Consider the following 18,567-nt stretch of genomic DNA (forward strand, 5'->3'; position numbering starts at 1 on the left):
AAGATAAACCAGTTAACAGTTAAAATTAATTTAATGATGCTTAAGGCTGAGGTGATGGTTAGTTGGTTTGTGTGGCCTAAATTATGGAAACTAGTATGTTAAGAATTAGTGCTTTTCATTGTCATTTGTTTGGCAAAACTGAGACTTGTTTTCTTCAATCTTCTTGCTTCCTTGCATCCCTTTTTCATTCTCTATTTACAGATTTTTGCATGTAAAGAAATGTGCATGATTGCGGTTAGGTAGTATCTTAAATTGAAAAGTTATTTCTTTCAACAGGTGGTAGAATGTCTAATGAATTATAATGCTAAACAAAATAAAAAGGATGCATATGGAAATACTCCTTTAATTTATGCATGCTTGAATGGTCACTATGAGACTACTGCCTTGTTGTTACAGGTAAGATCACTGAAAACAGTCTTCAGAATACCACTTCTATGTGTTACTGGTGCTTGGTTAGGACTCAGATTAGTATTACTATTTAAGCTTTTCTCCATTAAAATTACTCAGAAAAAAAAAAGTGTTTTTTCCTCTTCCTCTTTTCACAGATTTTGATGAGATAAATGTTACTTTGCGATTATACAGCTAACTGCTTTTAAGGAACTTCTCTTGGCAGATTTTCTTGCTTGTGATTGTATCAATTTTATTTTTTTTAAGCATTTTGTGTGTTGTTGTTTAGTTTAAGTCTCCTTTAGACTTGGCCTATCTAGAAGATACACACAAAAAATGAAATGAGTTTCTCTATGAAATTGTGGCTATGAGAGAGTAGGAAATAATAATATGACCAGGTGGCTTATTGTTGAACTGGTGATTGCTAGCATATGCTTTTTGGTTTTGTATACAGCTACAAGGCTGTTGTTGCTTTGTTCTCGTTGCTACATAGAAAATGAAAGGGGAGAGAAGCGCAATAATAATGTGCTATCTCAATTTTAGGCTGCTTTTTCTTATCTCTGATTTTATTTTGCTGTCCAGCATGGAGCTTCTGTTAACCTTTCTAATGCCAAAGGAAATACAGCACTGCATGAGGCTGTGATAGGGAAGAATGAAGCCCTGGTAGACTTGTTGCTTCAGAATGGTGCGATGACACACATACAGAATGAAAGGAACTGTACCCCTGCGGACTGTGCTGAGCCGGTGAGTGCAGAAAGTTTGCTTCCAGCATTCGATTTCCTAAAGTTCCATAGGTGTAATGTAAAGCAAATGTAACTGCTTGTCACAGCAGCATTTTTGGCCCTTCATTGCCGAGACGTCTGTACTCAAAAGTTACATGTGATGTAAGACTAAGATGCCTGTTTATTGTGCCATGACTTGTGATATGTGAAAGCTGTAGTGCTTTTAAAATAAAAATCCTAGACAAAAAGGATGAGCCTAGGAAGAGTGAAAGCACATACACGTATGAAAATGTGAACAGTGGCAGAAAGAGCAGAAGAAATGCAGGCTGTAGGAGAACAAACACCCTGTTCTAATCAGTTACCCTGCTAGCAGTCTTGTTTTACCACCATGTTTTGCCCTTCATGCTTTTTGATATCTTTTATCTTGTCGTCATCAACTTTCATTTTATTAATACTAGGTTATACGGAATTATTCTCTAAATGATTCCTATCTTATTGTACTTAAATAGCTTCTGACGTGTAGAATAGCAGCCACAAAATTCTGTACTGCATCAGTTTCAGTATACATATTATCAATCTAATCATAAATGAACTTACCCATCAGTGGTATAATTTGAAATAGTAGACAAAGACTGCAAAAGCATTTTGTTACATTGCACCCTGTGGAACACAGGCTTTGTCCAGAGTCAAGCTGATATGAAGTCTTTATTTATAAAGAGGTATTCTTGTGTACATTCATTTCAGCAGCTAACACACCTGCATGAACTGTAATTCTGAAATTGTACTTTTATTTCCTTATTTTTATTTCAACACTGATGAAAACGGAAACTTCTGAAATTAAGAATTCAAATATCATTAAGTTGCTGGAAACAGCAGCAAGCTGTGTACCTGCATCAGCAGAGGAAGAAAAGGAATGTGAGCAGCATGCTACTATCAAGATAAGAAGAAAAGGTACATGTCCTTTATCCACTGTTATGAATAAAAAGAGATTTAGGAATTAATCTGAGACAATATGATCTACATATAATTAAAGTATAGCCTACTGTTTTTCATATTTTTTACAGGAAACACTGAGAATAATATAACTAAATTCAGCAGACTTTTAATTACATATATGACATCTTTCACAAACTCAGTTTTCACTTCTTTGGTGCATAGCAGGGAATTTTACATACTAAATCATTTCATGTTAAAAAAAAAAAAAGGCACATTTGAGATTATATAATTAACCATGCAATACTTCATCCATTTCAGTGCAGAGAAGAAGGGATTAAATCACCTCTGGTTGTCGTCCATATTGCCCTAAGACAGATACTTCAGTGTGTTCTGTCTCTGAGATTATGGGACAGAAATCAAAGCTACAGAAATAATTTTCTAGGCCAGCAAGCAAGATTTGCAAAAGAATGCTTTTCTGTAAGTGGGAGCATTTAGTACAGTCTAAACAAATATATTGAGACACATGGTACAGTTTGATGGTACAGCTGAGCTGATGTAGCTTATTGCTACTTAAAAGAAATGGTGTTACTCCTGGCCCATCATCACTTCATCACTCCTTCCCTCTGCTTCTGTTGTCCTTATCCACTGCTTCCTTATGCTGGCTCAGAAGTTTTTCAGATGATTTCCCAGCTGATACAGTTCGCCAACAGAGGAAATAGGGTATAACAAGTAACAAGTTTTGTGCTGAGCTGCACAACTCAGCATAGCAAAGGGCCTGCTGCCACCCCAGTTGTGGAAAGAAGACAGTTGAGGCTGCATGGCCAGGACAGAGGGAAAAGGAGAAGCAGAAGTGCCCATTTCAGCATCCATGAGTTTTAGTTAGACTTTTCAAAGTACCTCATCTGCTTCCTCAGGAAAGAATGTAAATATTTTGTTAAAATAAAATTTATCACCATATGCTGTTGCCAGAGACTGATGCAATCATTTCAAATATCATGGAATAGCTTTTAAAAGACCAGCAAAAGACATAACTAAGAAGTATTAATGAAGAGGTGGAAAAGCATTAGTTACACACATTTGTAAAAATTGGAATGATGAGCCTCAAAGTCCAGAATTAAATGGTCTCTCCAGAATCTTGGCCAGTCGTGCTAATCTGATTAACAGTGCTTACTCCTGCAACTTAAAATGGTTTAAAATTTCCAAAGAGAAATGGTGACTGATTCAAGTTATTACTGCCAAGCTTTTTCGTCTGTCAGTAAATATCACTTTTCATTCAGAACTTTTAATTCTTCATTGTGACTAAGTTGTACTTACAGCTGCCTGTTCTTTTAAACCCTAGTGAACGAGCCATGTGAGAAAGCTGATGATCCCATGAACAGACATCAACTCGTCCAATCAATTAACAGATTTAACAAGTAAGCATAGATGCTCTCGTGGAAGTACATTTATTGTTTCCCACAAGCAAACAAAGCATGTAACTGTTTAATAACGCCCAAAAGTGGGCCAAGCATTGTTGCACATCAGATATTACTAAGTAGATAGATACAACAGTAGATGTTAATCCACAGAGGCATAAACATTAATATCACCAGACAGATGTTCTAGGCGTACTTGGTGGTGGTGAATGCCAGTGATGTGATGTGAAGCAGAAGGGAAAAGCTGGCTTCTGAAGGTAGTACTGGCAAACATATTTACAACAGTTTTTGCACTGGTACTTGCTATGCCATAAATCAGCAATTTCTGAGCCAGGCTGTTTTAAAAATATCTTAATACTTCAGTCAGACATTGGGTTTTGGCTGTTATCTTCCAAATTTCAGTTTACATTGTGTGATAAAATGATGCCCAATCCCTGCAGACCTTCAAGGGAAGGCTGGATAAAGCCCTGGGCAAGCTGTGGTGTCCCTGTTTGCTGCAGGGGAGTTGGACCAGATGGCATCAGAGGTCTCTTCCAACTCAAAGGATTCTATGATTCTAAAATATAAGAGATAGTAGTAGGCTGTCTTTTTGTGGAAAAAGTGACTGTCAGAGAGTTGCCTTTGTGTGCTGAGATAGTGCCACCTAGAGGGTTTTTCATCAAGACTTGTGAAAAGACTAAATGAAAGCGTCAAATTTAATTTCTTTAAACTGTATTTTAGAGCAAAACATTTACGGAGAACAATAACAAGAGATAAAAGCGTCCCCAATTTTGACTATCAGTTCTTGCACCAGGTAAGAGGAAACACATTACTTGTATAATATATATCTGCTATTAACATAGATATGTGTAACAGAGAAATCTCTTTATCAGTGGTGGTCAACGAATTCCCAAGGTTCTGACGTGCTTGCTAAATTGCTAATGTTCCGTCCTTGTCCAGACTTAATTGTACTATCTACTGTCCATCTCTTAAATGTCTCATACTTCCTTTTAAATTTCTTAAACCTCTTCTTGCAGGCTTAATTTTTTTTGTCTTTCTGTTGCTTGTCCAGCAAAATCTAGGATATGCTTGAAAAAGTATATATTGTGAGAACAGATGTTGCCAAGCAGAGGTGCTATTCACAGGAGAGAAATTTGTCAGTAAATTGATAAATCTGCTTCTAGGTGGAGACTTTTCGCAAGGGAGATAGCAAAATGGATGTTGCGTTGTCAGCTGTATCACAGCTGTATGGTATCAGTTCATCAGTGGTTGGGCATACTGTGGCACCCTCAGTCAGTATAGCTGCTGGATGCTGCCCTACCCCCAGAGCATGCACTCCCTCTTCCTTCTTTGCACTGGCTGTGACTCTTACTGGAAATCTCGCTGAGCCTTTCTGGCATACTAAGTCAGGAGAAAAACAAACCTGTTCAAAAGAAAGCAGTTTTCTACCAGGTTAGTTCAGTAGCTGTCTGTTATTAGATTGATGTAGCCTCTGAAATGTGGTCTCTGCCTCTCATCTTCATCTACAAAATGAAATGCTCTTCCATTTCATGGATCTCGTTAGATTTAGTATTTGCGAATTGAGAATGCCAAATCAATGCCACAGAAGTGTAATATTTTATTAATTCTTTCTAGCATTAATGATAATATTCCATTAATTAAATGCAGGATTTGGATTTTATAGTTGTAAATCACCAAAGAGAGCATGTCATGCAAATACATCAACTGACAAAATATGTGACAATGATATATAGCACATTCACCATGTTTGACTGTCATGGCTCTGTAAATTTACAGGTCATAGTCACTTTCTGAAACTTTTTCAATTTTTGGCCATTATTTCAGCAAAAGGGTATTATAATTGTTTTCTGCCCTTAATTGATTTCTCAGAAAATCTGTCATTAGTATGCTTGGCGTTTTTTTTTTTTTTTTTTTTTTTAATATCTATTTCTAATTTTTATATTTAAATCGGCAAAGTGGCCAGTGATCAAGGAGAGCCACCTTTTTTGTAAAAGAAAAGTCCGGCAGATATAGAAATGGAAGGTAGGAGTACTTGGAGTGACTGAACAAGAGTCTTGAAGAAGGAGCACGGGGTCTCTCTCCCCTGACAGATCTGGTAGCAGTTTGGCTTTTGGACCTAATTCTGCAGTGTCTAGTTGAGCCTGTCTCTGTAACTGCCAACACATTTCTTAGTGGTATGAGAAACAGCTGCTGCAATAACTTAAGACCTGCACTACAAAAGATGTTTGTAAGAGATAAGATCATATTGGAAAATAAGTTTTAGAATGCCTTGATTGTCTTTTCAGTTCTGGTACTAATAAGTTGCTGTGGCAAGTTGGCCTCTTCTTGTTTTCACATATTCAGACTGAAGATGATAAATGTCCTACAAAGTGCACTATTCCTAATTCTCGACTGTGTTCTCAGTGTCAATATCATGACATTAATATGATAATTATATTCACGAAACTATTTTAATTATCCATGTTTGTGGTGAAGAAACCAGACAATGCTTTTGACATGCCATTTTTCCTTCCCCGCAGTTAGCTATTAAAGGCTTTGATAAAACCAAGTTAAAATCTGTTGAAACACTGGACCAGAACAAAGCTAAGATTACTGACGCAGAATGCAGTGGCGAATTTATGAAACATGATGACATGGTAGAAACTCCTTGTAGGAGTAAATTAATGCACCGGAGACACACTGTTAATGTTCCGCTTTCAGCAGAGAGTGTCAGTGATAATAGTTTATCCAGCCCTGGAAGTCCAAGTATTTCACAATCGAGAGACTGCTGTGATGACTTGCTTTCCAAACATTGACAAAGAAGCGCAGATGTGATGTCAAAAGCTTTGGAATTAGGTGGTGTGGATTTCAGTATCCCTTTGCTGCATATCAAAGAACTCGGTGACGCTTGCAAGCTATGCCTTCAGAAGAGAATACAGGGATAACTCTTCAGCAGAAACAGAATGTTCCCAGAACTTTTGAAGACTGAATCTGTCTTGGAGGTAACTACAGAGCCAGATCGTTGCTGATCTTAACAAACAGGGAAGTACTGACGTATGTAGGCAGTAAAGTTACCTTCATGTTCTACGTAGCACTTACTAAAAATCATATATAACAGTAAACCAGACCAAACCCTGTATTGTATTTTTTCAGCCATCCACTTTGTTTTTAAAGTCTTTGAATAATTTTTGCATTTTTGGTTTTTACCACTACAATGGATAAATATATACAAATATATATATATTTATATATACATAAAGATATATTGGATAACAAGCTATTTATTGACAGAGGTAATTGAAACATCTATTTTTATTCGAATATTACAAACTGTTATAGTATAAATTTTTCTGTATATTTCAGTAGCTGAGAAAACAGTAGTCCATCTGTGACACCATGTTAGACATATATACATGCTAATAATATGAAGGGAACTAATCTTTGCTAATTTCTTAGTAATGCTCCTCTGTATCTACAACATCAATTTCTTTTTAGGAGTCAAGACAGTGGGGAGAAGTAGAGAGCCCCTGCAAAGCTAAAGTGTAAACTCAGTGTTCAGCCAGATTAAAAAATACGCAGAAGCAAGAGTGCGTAAGGACACACAAAATTGTTTTAAGGTTTGTTTTTTTTCTTCCTCTAAAGCTAGCCATTCAAAAAGTGCACGAATATTCGTGATTCTGAACCTGGGCGACATCTGCAGGCAAAACCGCTGCTTGAGAGCCTGAACCCAGACTGTTATTTAAAGAAGTGAACTTCCATGAACTTCCATTTCTGAAAGGTACCCCTCACATCAGTTGGCTTTTGTTGGAATAGATCATTCCCAGAGGTGATCACTGAAGACCAAAAGCTCACAAGTAACTGAGATGGTTGCTTAGATTTGGATTTTGTTTTCTACTGTTTTGGTTACGGTAGTAAAACATGTACATAGCACAAGCCAGGTTCCTAAGTGCAGTATTTTTTTATCCTTGGCTCACCACATCCAGCTTTCATTTTATTTGTATGAATAATTCTGTTCCTTTTAATTGCAATATTAGTAAACTGCCTGGCAAAGTAGAAAGCTGGAGGACATGCTGGTGATTTTTTCAAGTAACTTTTTAATCTAAGAGGTAAAATTTGCTGCAAATGCACATTTGGAGTTGAGGATCTTGTGTTTATTTTTCTAATAATTTATGAGTTTATCTGACTTTTCTAATGTGCCTTGGATTTGTGCCAAAAGATGGAAAGAAAAAGCTAGTAAAGTAATTCTTGAAAATGCTGTTTTCTTTGAGTGCTTATTTAAAGCATTGCGTCTTTTTGTGGATTTACTTGTTTTTGTAGACATTGAAGAGTTCACCTTGTATCTGTGTAAATTGAGGGGATCTGTTGGAATTTACAATCCCGTTCAATAGGAGCTTCTTCCCTTTTCTGCTCTGCATTCACAGATTGCTATTAGTAGGTTGTGTGGTTTGGGATTTCAGGCATATAAATGTTAAATACAGAATTATCTGTGAAACTGAACATTTTCACTTTTAAGTTCCTTCTTCATTTAAAAAAAGGTGGGATTGATCTTAACTACAGCAAACCAGAAGAGCAAGTGGAGAGATGAACAGATGAACTAGTTAGTCTTTTTCCTTCCTGCAGCACTGCAAGGTTGTCCTAGAGCACGTCGCTCATCCCTGCCTGTCATGTTCTTGAAATATCTAAAGATTCGCTGTAAAGTTAAAGATAGAAATAAAATTTCATAGATCTGATTTCCAAACTAAATACTGAGAATTTAGCTTATGTCTTAATTACAGTATGTGTTTTACCTTAATTATGATAAGATTTCTAGACAGTCTGAGTGAGAAAAATCAGCTCCATAGTTTTTTAATACTGGTGCTACTATGCTACAGCGTGTAAGTGCAGAATATTAGAGTTGAGTAGCTGTGGGAACAAGTTCTGAGTGAGTTTATTAAATACCTTTGAAATAAATATCAGCAGATGTGAACTCTGCATTTAGTTTGTTTTTTTATTAAAAACCAATTTTGACTGCAACAGGTTATGGAAAACAAATTGTTCACTACTGTTCTATTTGAAGCGTAAAGTGTTCCATTGTATTCTATGCGAGCAGTGAAAGAGCTGCAACATCTTGATACAAATGACTATGTAATTATTTGGTTAATTTCACTTTTAAAATTTAGTCTGTTTGATGGACAAGTAGACATCTCCCTGCTGTACAGAGACGTCCTGCACTACCTCAGCAAGGCTGGAAGTTCTAGTCACCAGGGGAGTTGGACTAGATGACCTTTAAAGATCCCTTCCAACTCAAATGATTCTATGATCTTAAACTGGCTTTTTGTAAGCAGCTATACACAGCAGAGAAATAGTCCACAATTAAGCAGTCACTAAGCACACATCACTAAGCACAGATGTAGGAACAGCGATGCCCTGAAGTGCCACATATTGGCGTATCTATTTGCTGCTGTTATGGCTGTGGGTAGTGCCAGGTGCTACTGAGACTGTGCACAAGTGTAGAACATGAAGCACAACTACAGTTATACCAATACGAGGAGATGGGCTGATTAGGAAAAGCACTCTTCATTTTACAGGAACTGGCCAAGTGTTATACTAGTGCTTGCCTTTGGAAAACGCTTTCCTCTTGAATGAATTATAAAATTTCCCCCCCAAAAAACCCCCAAAACCAAAAGTAGCTTAATTAACTTGAGTTTTCTGTTGTTGTTCTATCTGAACAGTTGTCCTGTTGAACCCAAACCTACTTAAGTGACCAAACCATGCTTCACTTTTACTTCAGCATTCAGTCTAGGACAAAGCTTACTTCCAGGCATTTTGGATTTTTATGTATCAAAGCACTTAAATGCTGACCAGTTCCAAATAACATCTAACAAATGATTTAGGTAAGTGAAAGATTCCTCTGATGTGCTTGACCAAGCTTATCATTAAAGAAATATACTAATTTTCTAAGACATGATGATTGAAGTCTAAACTCAGATAAGATTTGAAGGGAGTACTAGAAATTCTCCCCAGGTCTACAGAACAGCCATGCTAAAGGCATGCTTTTTGCACAGGAATAACACGCTTACTAGTGCTCACTTTAAACAGTTTTATTCTGTTCCAAAAACCACTGCAGTTAGGATCATACATGTTTATGTTAAATTATGTCAGAAGAGGGCTTTGTGGTTGTAGAGTGCTTATCAGCACAATGTTTTTGAATAAATGTACAGCACAAGTTTTACTTTATGCATGCAGGAGTTGCAGAAATTTAGGAAAACTGACTTTTTTTTTTTTTTTTTTTTAAGAAACTCTCCAGCTATTTGATAAAAATGGAGGTAGCTTTAAGAATGTACGATGCCAAATGTCTGAACAGTGCTGGATTACAATTACACAGTTAATTTTAACTATTTTTTTGAGACAGCCTGATTGTTTTGTAGGAGAACACTTCAATTGTATGATGGTAACAATTTCTTTATAATAGAGACTGCCCCCAATCCAAACACAAATAATGGCTACTTTGATGCTTTAATTTGAATTTACAAATTTCGAGTAAAGAGCTGAGAGTCTGTGAGCTGCTGAGAGGCTTCCTTCAGGGGCTCAGGAAACCTTGCTTCCAACACTTTTGTGACTTAGACTGTGGAGGTAAGTCCTTTAAACTCCTGCAGAGAGTGGCTGTTCCCAGCTTTACACTGAAGTTCTCCTGTTACCGTATCTCCAATAGCAGCAGGTTAAGGGTGCACAGGTGCTGAAAGCATAGCTTACACACTGAGTAAGGGGCAACAATTTTCATGCTACTCAAGCAGTGGAGAACTCCACATTGCTCAGGCCACTTATACTACAAAAATTTAAGTTATAAAATCCCCTTCTCAGGTGTATTTTACAAGACAAGTTCATTTGTTGGCCTTTATACATATTTATATATATTTTAAAAAGAAGTAAAGAAACGTAAACATGTTCAGACTTTGCATTCTGCCTGGTAACTGTTGCCTTTGTCCAAGCCATTCATTTGGAAGTCTTACAGTAGTATTTAATAATCATCCTCTTCATCTGAATCCAGTACTTTCCTTCTGTTGAACTAAAATGAAATACAAGGTCACACTTAATCCAACACAGAAAAAGCCTTTCCAACTCCACCCATCTGACAATCTATTACTGGGAAGCAGACGTTTCACCCCATCGCAACCTTCCAGTCCCCACCTGGCAAAATGGGAGAGATCAAAAGCACAGGTCTGTCTCAGCACAACACTGCTATCCCAGTGATAACAGCTGCAAATTAGACTATTCCTAAGGATGTAACCCAATGCTTATTTATTAGTGTGGGTGGGAGAAGTGATGGTAAATACAAAGGAAAGTTCTGTGCTGAACTGAAATAGTGCACTACATGCAGCTTTCCTGCTTGAGCTTGTAACTATATTACATTACATGCATATATAATCAATTATAAAAATAATAATAAACTATATTTAGGAAACAAAACTTACCTTTACTGTTGTTTTCTTTTCTGTTTGCTGACTCACTTTTTCAAGTATTTCTATCAAACCTTGTTCTGATACCTAGAAAGTAGAAGCTTAGTATCAAACAAATGAAACGCATTTTCCTTTGTGAAAGGTGTCTGACTGGTGAATTATACCATAGTAGTTAGAAGTGTTCCTAAGTGCCCTTTTCAGTTATTTAATTCTATGAATATTAACAACATTAAATATTTTTGAGGGAGTTAAGTTTGAAAATGAATATATGCAAGAAAATATAGGGGAAAAAAAAGCAAGACATAACTCACCTTTCCAGGTAGCTGTCCAAATCTTGCCATCTGTATAAGATAATTCTCTACTGCTTTTGCTTTGTCTGGTTTCACAAGTGCCAAATTGCTTACTGCAACAAAGAAGACTCTGTTCAGTTTGTTTTAAACACACTTTGAATATCTTCAGTCACTTTTTAGATAGTAAAGTAGGAAACTGTCCTCTTTGTGCCAGGATGATGGAATAAACTGAAGAAGGGATTTTGACAAAGGTGAAAGAAAAAGCTGCATTTCTTACTTTTAAATATTTGTTCTTTATTAGATTAACTAACATTGACTCACTACAGTTCTTACTATTAACTCATGGAAGAACTGGATTAATCATCTTTCAGATGTCAGTTGACCACTCCCCTCACTCATATCACCAGTTGAAAAGCTTGACTAGTTTTTCCCTCAGCAATTTTTTTCAGTGTGGCCTCTATACAGGCATGTATGTTCTCGATGTGAGAGGTGAGAATTCTTGATTTAAAAGCTTCTTGGATACTTACATCTGGCACGAGCTGCTTGATCAAGAACTTGAGCTAAAATTGTATTTCTTATTTCCGCTTCCCTGTAATGGAGATCAGATACATTAAAAGGGAGATTTCAAACACCTGAAACAATGTGCATAAAAACAAGCAACTTTACAGAAGAGTTTCCATTTGTATAACTGAAAAGAACCCTACACTTATGTGTGATTTCTTCTGTTGCATTTCTGCCTTGGGCAGCTGTACACACCAGCAGTAAACTACTACATTAGGTGACAACATCTAGAGTAGTAAGGAGATGTAAGGAGACCTTACTACATTTATTTATTCATTACATCTTGCCAGAAAAACCAAACCACGCTAGCTGCTGTCACGATTCTGTGATCAGTTCCATTTATTTCCAAAAGCAGTGTGTGTTTGATCAGGCACCAAGTCCATACACCTGCAGGACACAACTAAACTTCATTATGTATTTAGCAGTTTTCAGTAAGTCTTCGTATCCTGGGAGTTTTGGTTTGTGTGTTTCAGTTAATACAAGCCCTAACCTCTCACCCCAACTTCCTTCAAAAGTCTCTACTTATTTTTTTCCATTTTCTACTTTGGTTGTTGTTTTTTTTCCCCCTTGTACTTAAATCTTTCACGTTTCAGTGTCTTTACTGATGATTTCTTTCAACACCTGAAGCTCAGCTGAGAAACTTAATATTAAAAAGAAAGGAGGGTTGAAGACGATAAGACGAGACTCTGGTGACAGTCAGCAGTTGCCATCGGTACCTCTGCTTTGCCTCCTGTTGCGACGGATCAGCAGAAGTATCCTAAAGAACGAGACGAGAATAAAAAACTGTAATAATCCAAAAACGTCACTGAGAGGACAGGAAGGTTAAATATTTTACTAGAGATTAACGCGACCCAAACCGGCTGCGGGGCTCCATCCCGAGCATCGCTGCCCCGGCAGCAACCAGGCCGAGCCGCCTCCGTACCGCAGCTCCGCCAGTCCGGCCCCGCCCGCAGGTCGCCCCGGGCGCCGCCAAGCCTCCCGCTGCACACAGGCGATGACGCTTCCCAACGCTCGTGCGAGGCCCCGCGCCTTACCCCGTGCTTGGCCTGCAGCTCGGCCAGGCGCTGCTGCCGAAGCGCCGCCAGCTCCTCGTCCGCCATGGCTGAGGAACGGTCACGGAGCCGCCGCACCGCGCACGCGCCGGCGCGGTCCGACCGACGGCGGCGGGGCGGGGCTCGGCGCGTCGTCGAGACGCGAGGAGCCGGGCTCCGCAACGCGGGCTGCCGGGGATGCCTCGCGCCTGCTGCTTTACCCCGTGCCGCCAGCAGAGGGCGCGCGAGTCCCACGGAACGGCCGTGCGGCTCGTGTCGGGGCCGGGGCGTCGTGCTGAGGGCCGGCCTCGCGGGCGGGGCGTTGATGTGCGCCGTCCGGCTGCGTTGCGGGAGATTTTCACTTCTAAGAAAGACATAAAAATCTGAAGGCGTGAATTTTGAGAGCAGTTCTCAGCAGTTCTGCGCCTTCGGTTTCAGACACTAGAGGGCTCTGGAAAAGTCCGTATTTTTTTCCGTAAGGTTTCAATCTCGATCATTAATGTTTCTTTCAGTGATGCTCACAGTAACTTCGTGGCTATCCTTAAAAACGATGTCATAGCAGTAACAGAACGGCACGCGTGAATAAAGCTGACAAACAAAACACTCCCCTTCCTCGAGGAGTTCCAAGCGCAGACCTGCAGGTACGGCAGCACTGCAGGCTGTGCGGTGCTTCTGGCTGGGAGGTGCACCAGAATTCCTCCTTGATGAAATCCTTGCTTGCTCATTGCTAAACGGAATTAAAATTGTAGTGAGGAAGACCTACAGTGCAGCAGTGTGAACAGGAGCCTCAGTAGTGGGCCCTAAATCAACAAAAACAGTTTTGAGAAGCACTGTGCCATGTCAGGGTGCTGGTTTCTGCATGCAGGAGAATCCAGGAGAATGGGCCTGGAAACTGAATGGTGTGGGTGTGAGTCAGGGATGCGAGGAGACCTCACACCGTAGAAGGCAGGAATGAGAGAAAAAGAAAAGCATTATTCATTACCTTTCTTCCAAGAGACATCTTTTTTTTTTTTTTTTTTTTCTCTCCAACTCTGATCTTCCTTAAACAATAAGCAGCAAATGTTTTGGAGGAATGTAACCCATGTGGGGCCATCAGATCTGCAGAAAGGTTTGACGCAAACCTTTTCTTTTGTTATATAGGTGGTGATTTGCTACTGAAGCCTGTGAAGTCAACGCAGTGCCCCAGGAGATCTGCAGGAACTGAGCAGGGCTCAGCCCAACATCTGTAAGGTGCCTGAGCTCATGCCTGGCTTCCAGCACGGGAAAATCCTGTGTACATATCCATATAATATGTAGGATATCTATTTCACATAGAGAATGTATGCATAGTTTAGAGTGACGCATAGTCACTCACGAATTTGCTCCACTACAGAAGTGCCGATAGTTCTGTTGACATGACTGAAGCCATTCATGCCATTTTATTGCTCATTATGCTGTGATGTTTCTTTGTTTTACATCAGCCTTTTTTTTTCTTTTCTTTTTTTTTTTCCATGACTGTAAAGCATGACTGCAGTTGTTTTTTTTTGCCAAATGTCCCTCATGTTATTTTTCACTTTCTGGATAACGTATTTGTGCCCACATGAGGCAGCTGAAACTCTGCATTATAGCACATAAGCTTTCTTTACTATCAAAGCTAAGATGTTGGTAGTTGGTGCTACACTTTGGAAATGACACAGATACATGCACTGAACAAGATCTGTGTTCTTTTTCATTGGTAGTGGAACTATTCATTGTATTCCAATTAATTATTTTCTGCCCTAGCTTATGGAAGCAAATCTACTTCCACAGGTATGAAACAACATTAGTTCTGATAATTCATTTAATTAAAAGCCTGTGGAACAGAAGATGGCACTGGTTTAAGTTAACCCACTTTAACTCACTTTCCATTACTGCTTCCAGCTGCTGTTTCATACATGGAGATTAAAAGAGAGAAAGAGGAGAAGAAGCAAATGGAAGCCAGACTGAACAAAATGCTATTAGATCAGGAGAGATGGGAAAGGTGAAACTGGGATGCCCTTTTTTTTTGCCTTTTTCTTCTCTGCACAAAATGCAATGCAAAATATCTCAGAGTAATGAAAAATATGTATCTTATATTCCTAGGGATTGCAAGGGACAGATTTCCCTTCCTCTGTAAGGCTCGAGGGTGACTTGTTCGTAAAGCAGCCAAAACCATTACAATGGAGGCAGCAATCTCCGTGCTTCCTCTCATATCTCAGTGCTTTCTGTGGAGGTGCTGCACCGTGTCTCGCTCAGTCAGCAGCTGCTGGGGCCCTCAGCCCCGATAGGGCAGCAGTGTGCAATATGCTTTCCTGAACTGCAGACCCTGGAGCAGCACATACCTGAGCAGCCCTTTAGGCAGGGTGCTGAGAAACTCGCCCACATCAGTCATGTAAAGTTCTGACTAATAGAAAAGCTATCATATGAAAACTTTTCTTTTCTTTTCTTTTTTTTTTTTTTTTTTTTTTTGGTGAGCTTTCCTTTAAAGATCTTTGAGCTGTTTACCAAAGTTATCAATGTAATTAATTCAGTAATAAGGCACCAGCCAGGGGAAGCAATGCACTGAGTGCACTGTTCAGTGAGAACTGGTTTGTCTGACTGCAGCACACCTCAGATTTTACATTTTTATGTGTGTACGGCTCCTCTAACTCGGTCACGGGTTACTCAGATGCTCCTGGCTCTGTAAGAAGTACATCCGTTTCTGCAGGTTATTATAACTAAACCATTTATTCTAACCTTATGACTCGTGTGCAGAACACTGCTTAACGGAAAGATTCTCCCAGGTGGCTGAAATAATCTGGAAATTAATCGTTATAAAGTACTGAAAGATACTGAAAATGTCCTCAGTTTTCCATCGTTAGAGGTTCACTTCGCAAAATTAGATGGGAAAAGGTCATCACACTCACAGTTAAGAAAAGAGCTACAAATGTTGTTACAAACAGCGACAACGTACACAGCACGTTCACTCGCATCGGAACAGCCCCGTGCCTTTGTGTCCCGCTGAGCCGGGCGCTCGAGGAGCCCGCGTTGCCCGGTACCCGCTGGGAGCAGCCGGCACCTGAATACAAAGCTTCCTGCAACTCAGAAACAACTGCGAAGTGACCGACAGCTCAGCACGACGCGTTTCCTGCAGGCGCGCGGCAAAGCCCGCTCCGTGCGTGCGGTGCGACGGCCGGACGGCACCGCGGGTTGCGCAGGGGCTCGGATCGCGGCGAGGCCGCGCCGCCCGGGTGAAGCTGCAGCACGAACGGGATAAGCGGGATGTGCGGCGGCACCTCAGGGCTCCGCGCCCGCAGCGTCCTCCCCTCGGCGCGGCCCGCGGGGATTGGCCGGGCGCGCCCCTCTCCCTCGGGCGGCCGTTCCCCGCCCCGCCGCGGCCCCGCCCCGCCCGCCCATTCCCCGCGCAGCTCGGCGCAGCGGCGGAGCGGCCCAGAGCCGGCATGGGGCCCCGCGGAGCCGGGCTGGCGGCCGGCTGCCTGCTGCTGTGTTGCGCGCTGGCCGCGTCCCGCGTCGCCCCGCGGAGGAGGAGGCCGTCGTTCGGCGGACAGGTGGCGGAGAACCGGCCTGCGGGCACTCGCGTGCAAGGGCTGAGCATCCCGCTGACCCGGCTGGGGCACGAGCCCTGGTGCGCCGACGTGCGGGGCCGCCGCTGGCGCCTGCAGCTCCTGGGCGAGGGCCACGCTCACTTCCAGGCGGCGCTGCACGCCCGCTCGGGCCGCGTCTGGCTGCGCACTCGCCGCCCGCTGGACCGCGAGGCGCGGCCGCTCTACGCGCTCCGCCTGGGTTTGTGCTGCCGGCTCTGCGCGCCGCCCGGAGCCGCCCCCGCCGAGCTGGCCGCGCTCACCGTCCGCGTGCTGGACGACAACGACAACGCGCCGCGCTTCGTGGGGGGGCCGCCCGGCGGCGTCGCGCGGCTCCGCGTGGAGGAGACGTTGGCGCTGCGCTCCGCCGTGTGGCACGCGCGCGCCGAGGACGCGGACGCGGGGCCCAACGCGGAGCTGCGTTACTTCGCCCGCCCGAGCAGCGCGCACTTCTTCGTGGTGCCGCGCAGCGGGCGCGTGGTGTTGGTGCGCTCCCTGCTGCACCTGCGCGCGCCCATCCCGCTGCGCCTCTACGCCCGGGACCGCGGGCGGCCGCCGCGCCTCAGCGCGCCCCTGGAACTGGAGGTGCTGCCGCAGCCCCGCCGCCTCCCGCCGCCCCGCGCCCTCCGCCGCCGCCGGGCTCCGCCGCCCTCCGCCGTTCCCCTGGCGCTGGCGGTGCCCGAGGACGCCCGGCCTGGCACCTTCCTGGCCGCGCTGCCGCCCGCGCCCTTCGCCGCCGCGTGGTTCGAGCTCGTGTCCCCGCCCGCCGAGCGATCGCCGCTGCGCGTGGAGCGGGACGGCGGCGCCGTGACGGTCGCTGGGCCCCTGGACCGGGAGGCGGCGGCCGCGTGGGACGTCCTCGTCCGCGTCCGGCAGCGCGCAGGTGTGTGCCCGGGGCCGGGCGGGGCGGGTGGGCTCCGCGATGTGCCTTTGGTCTTTTTGCTTTGCCGGTAGTCGGGTCGCCGCGATAGGGGCGGTGCGGTGCTCCCCGCGGTAAGGGACTCGTGCTGCGGCGGCTAAAGCTCGGAGTCATTAATGAGCGGCACAAAAAACTGTATGCGACCTTAACTCGGCATCCAGAGAACGGCCTATCATTTATCTCTGCCTACTTTACAACTGTTTTGTTGGGTTTTGTTTTGTTTTTCTATTGCCTTCTGTGATATTTCTCACCTATCAGAGCACAGTTTAGCTCCACTATATTTGTAAGTTAACGGACGGTGATCATTTGTGTCCATTCACATCTTTTGTTACTTTGTGCAGCCTGTGGCTGTGGCAGTGTTGCGTAGATGTGGAGTGCCACGAGAAACTCTCTCGTATGTCCCTAACGTGGGTGTTCAGGGAAAAGGATTGCACTGGCACGGAGTGGTTGGTCGGTGAGATTTCATCATGGAAGGGTTTAGTGGGGTTTTGCATGCTGTGATTTCAGAGAACTTGGATTCTCAGGGGCTTAACGGCTCCGAGCAAGTTCAGGAGCTGGCAGCAGTGCATTCTGCCGTGTGTGCAGGGCTCTGGTTAGTGCTGACAGCCACAGAGATGAGATTCCTCTCCCTGTGGAGCCAACCCTTTCACTGGGTCCTGGGAAGCAGCAGTCAGAACTGGGCCTTGCCTGACTCGTCGGAGTGCTGCTGCAGCAGCTGGATGCCAACCCTGGCTCTGGCTGTGCACGGTGCTCAGCTCTGACTGCCAACCAGGAGCTGATAGATCCCTTTCTGGGGCACAGATGCTTTCTGTGTCCTGAGTGCTCAGCCCCGAGAGAGGCCGTGTGATGGGGCTGTTATTGCTCAGAGGCAGTGACAGTATCTATCGGGTCAATCTGAGGGTGCTTCTGGGATTTTCAGCTGCACTGTCACGTAGCTCAAGTTTCAGCTCTTTGTTGATGTTGCAGCTGCCTCTATCAGGATTCAGACGATGTTGCAGCAATGGGAGCCAGCCTTGCCCCCGGTTACTGTGACTCTCACCTTTGTGATGGCTTTCACTCTTATCTAGTCTGAGTGGGAAAGCCTAAGATGGCTTGCAGCTGAGCTTGTCACACTGCCGTGTTGCAGATTGCTTTCTTGAAGCAAGACCTGATAACCCAGTTAAAAAGCCACGGCCAGCTTCAAATTATTTTTAGCTTTTCTTTTAATTCTCTGTCATGTAGTTTAAGAAAATAGCTTGGTAGTGTTTTCCACTAGTTTGATGTATTACTGCCAATAGGACCGGGCTCTCGGAGACCAGGTAAAGGGCAATTAA

General features: G+C 43.1%; 3 protein-coding genes across 3 annotated transcripts in view; 2 read left to right on the plus strand and 1 right to left on the minus strand.

The window, feature by feature from the left end:
• Positions 1-6,255, plus strand: part of ANKRD27 (ankyrin repeat domain 27) — a gene marked incomplete at both ends in the record, with an annotated part of 30,684 nt that extends 24,429 nt beyond the window's left edge. Inside the window, 7 exons of the mRNA XM_079541477.1 lie at positions 277-396; positions 970-1,131; positions 1,952-2,060; positions 3,385-3,460; positions 4,181-4,253; positions 4,624-4,695; positions 5,980-6,255. Of these exons, the coding sequence (XP_079397603.1) occupies positions 277-396; positions 970-1,131; positions 1,952-2,060; positions 3,385-3,460; positions 4,181-4,253; positions 4,624-4,695; positions 5,980-6,255 (888 nt within the window). The remainder of the gene's footprint in view (positions 1-276; positions 397-969; positions 1,132-1,951; positions 2,061-3,384; positions 3,461-4,180; positions 4,254-4,623; positions 4,696-5,979) is intronic.
• A 4,181-nt stretch (positions 6,256-10,436) lies between these two features.
• On the minus strand, positions 10,437-12,826 carry PDCD5 (programmed cell death 5; the record flags this gene model as incomplete). Its single annotated transcript, XM_079541423.1, has 6 exons — positions 10,437-10,484; positions 10,891-10,962; positions 11,187-11,278; positions 11,693-11,754; positions 12,443-12,483; positions 12,761-12,826. The coding sequence occupies 6 exons, from the start codon at positions 12,824-12,826 to the stop codon at positions 10,437-10,439; spliced, it is 381 nt and encodes a 126-aa protein (XP_079397549.1).
• A 3,368-nt stretch (positions 12,827-16,194) lies between these two features.
• LOC306950841 (neural-cadherin-like) overlaps positions 16,195-18,567 on the plus strand; it is a gene marked incomplete at both ends in the record, with an annotated part of 44,845 nt that continues 42,472 nt past the window's right edge. Inside the window, one exon of the mRNA XM_079541226.1 lies at positions 16,195-17,218. Within this exon, the coding sequence (XP_079397352.1) occupies positions 16,195-17,218 (1,024 nt within the window). The remainder of the gene's footprint in view (positions 17,219-18,567) is intronic.

This window comes from Tetrao urogallus, assembly GCF_951394365.1.
Source record: "Tetrao urogallus genome assembly, chromosome: 12".
Classification (NCBI taxonomy): domain Eukaryota; kingdom Metazoa; phylum Chordata; class Aves; order Galliformes; family Phasianidae; genus Tetrao; species Tetrao urogallus.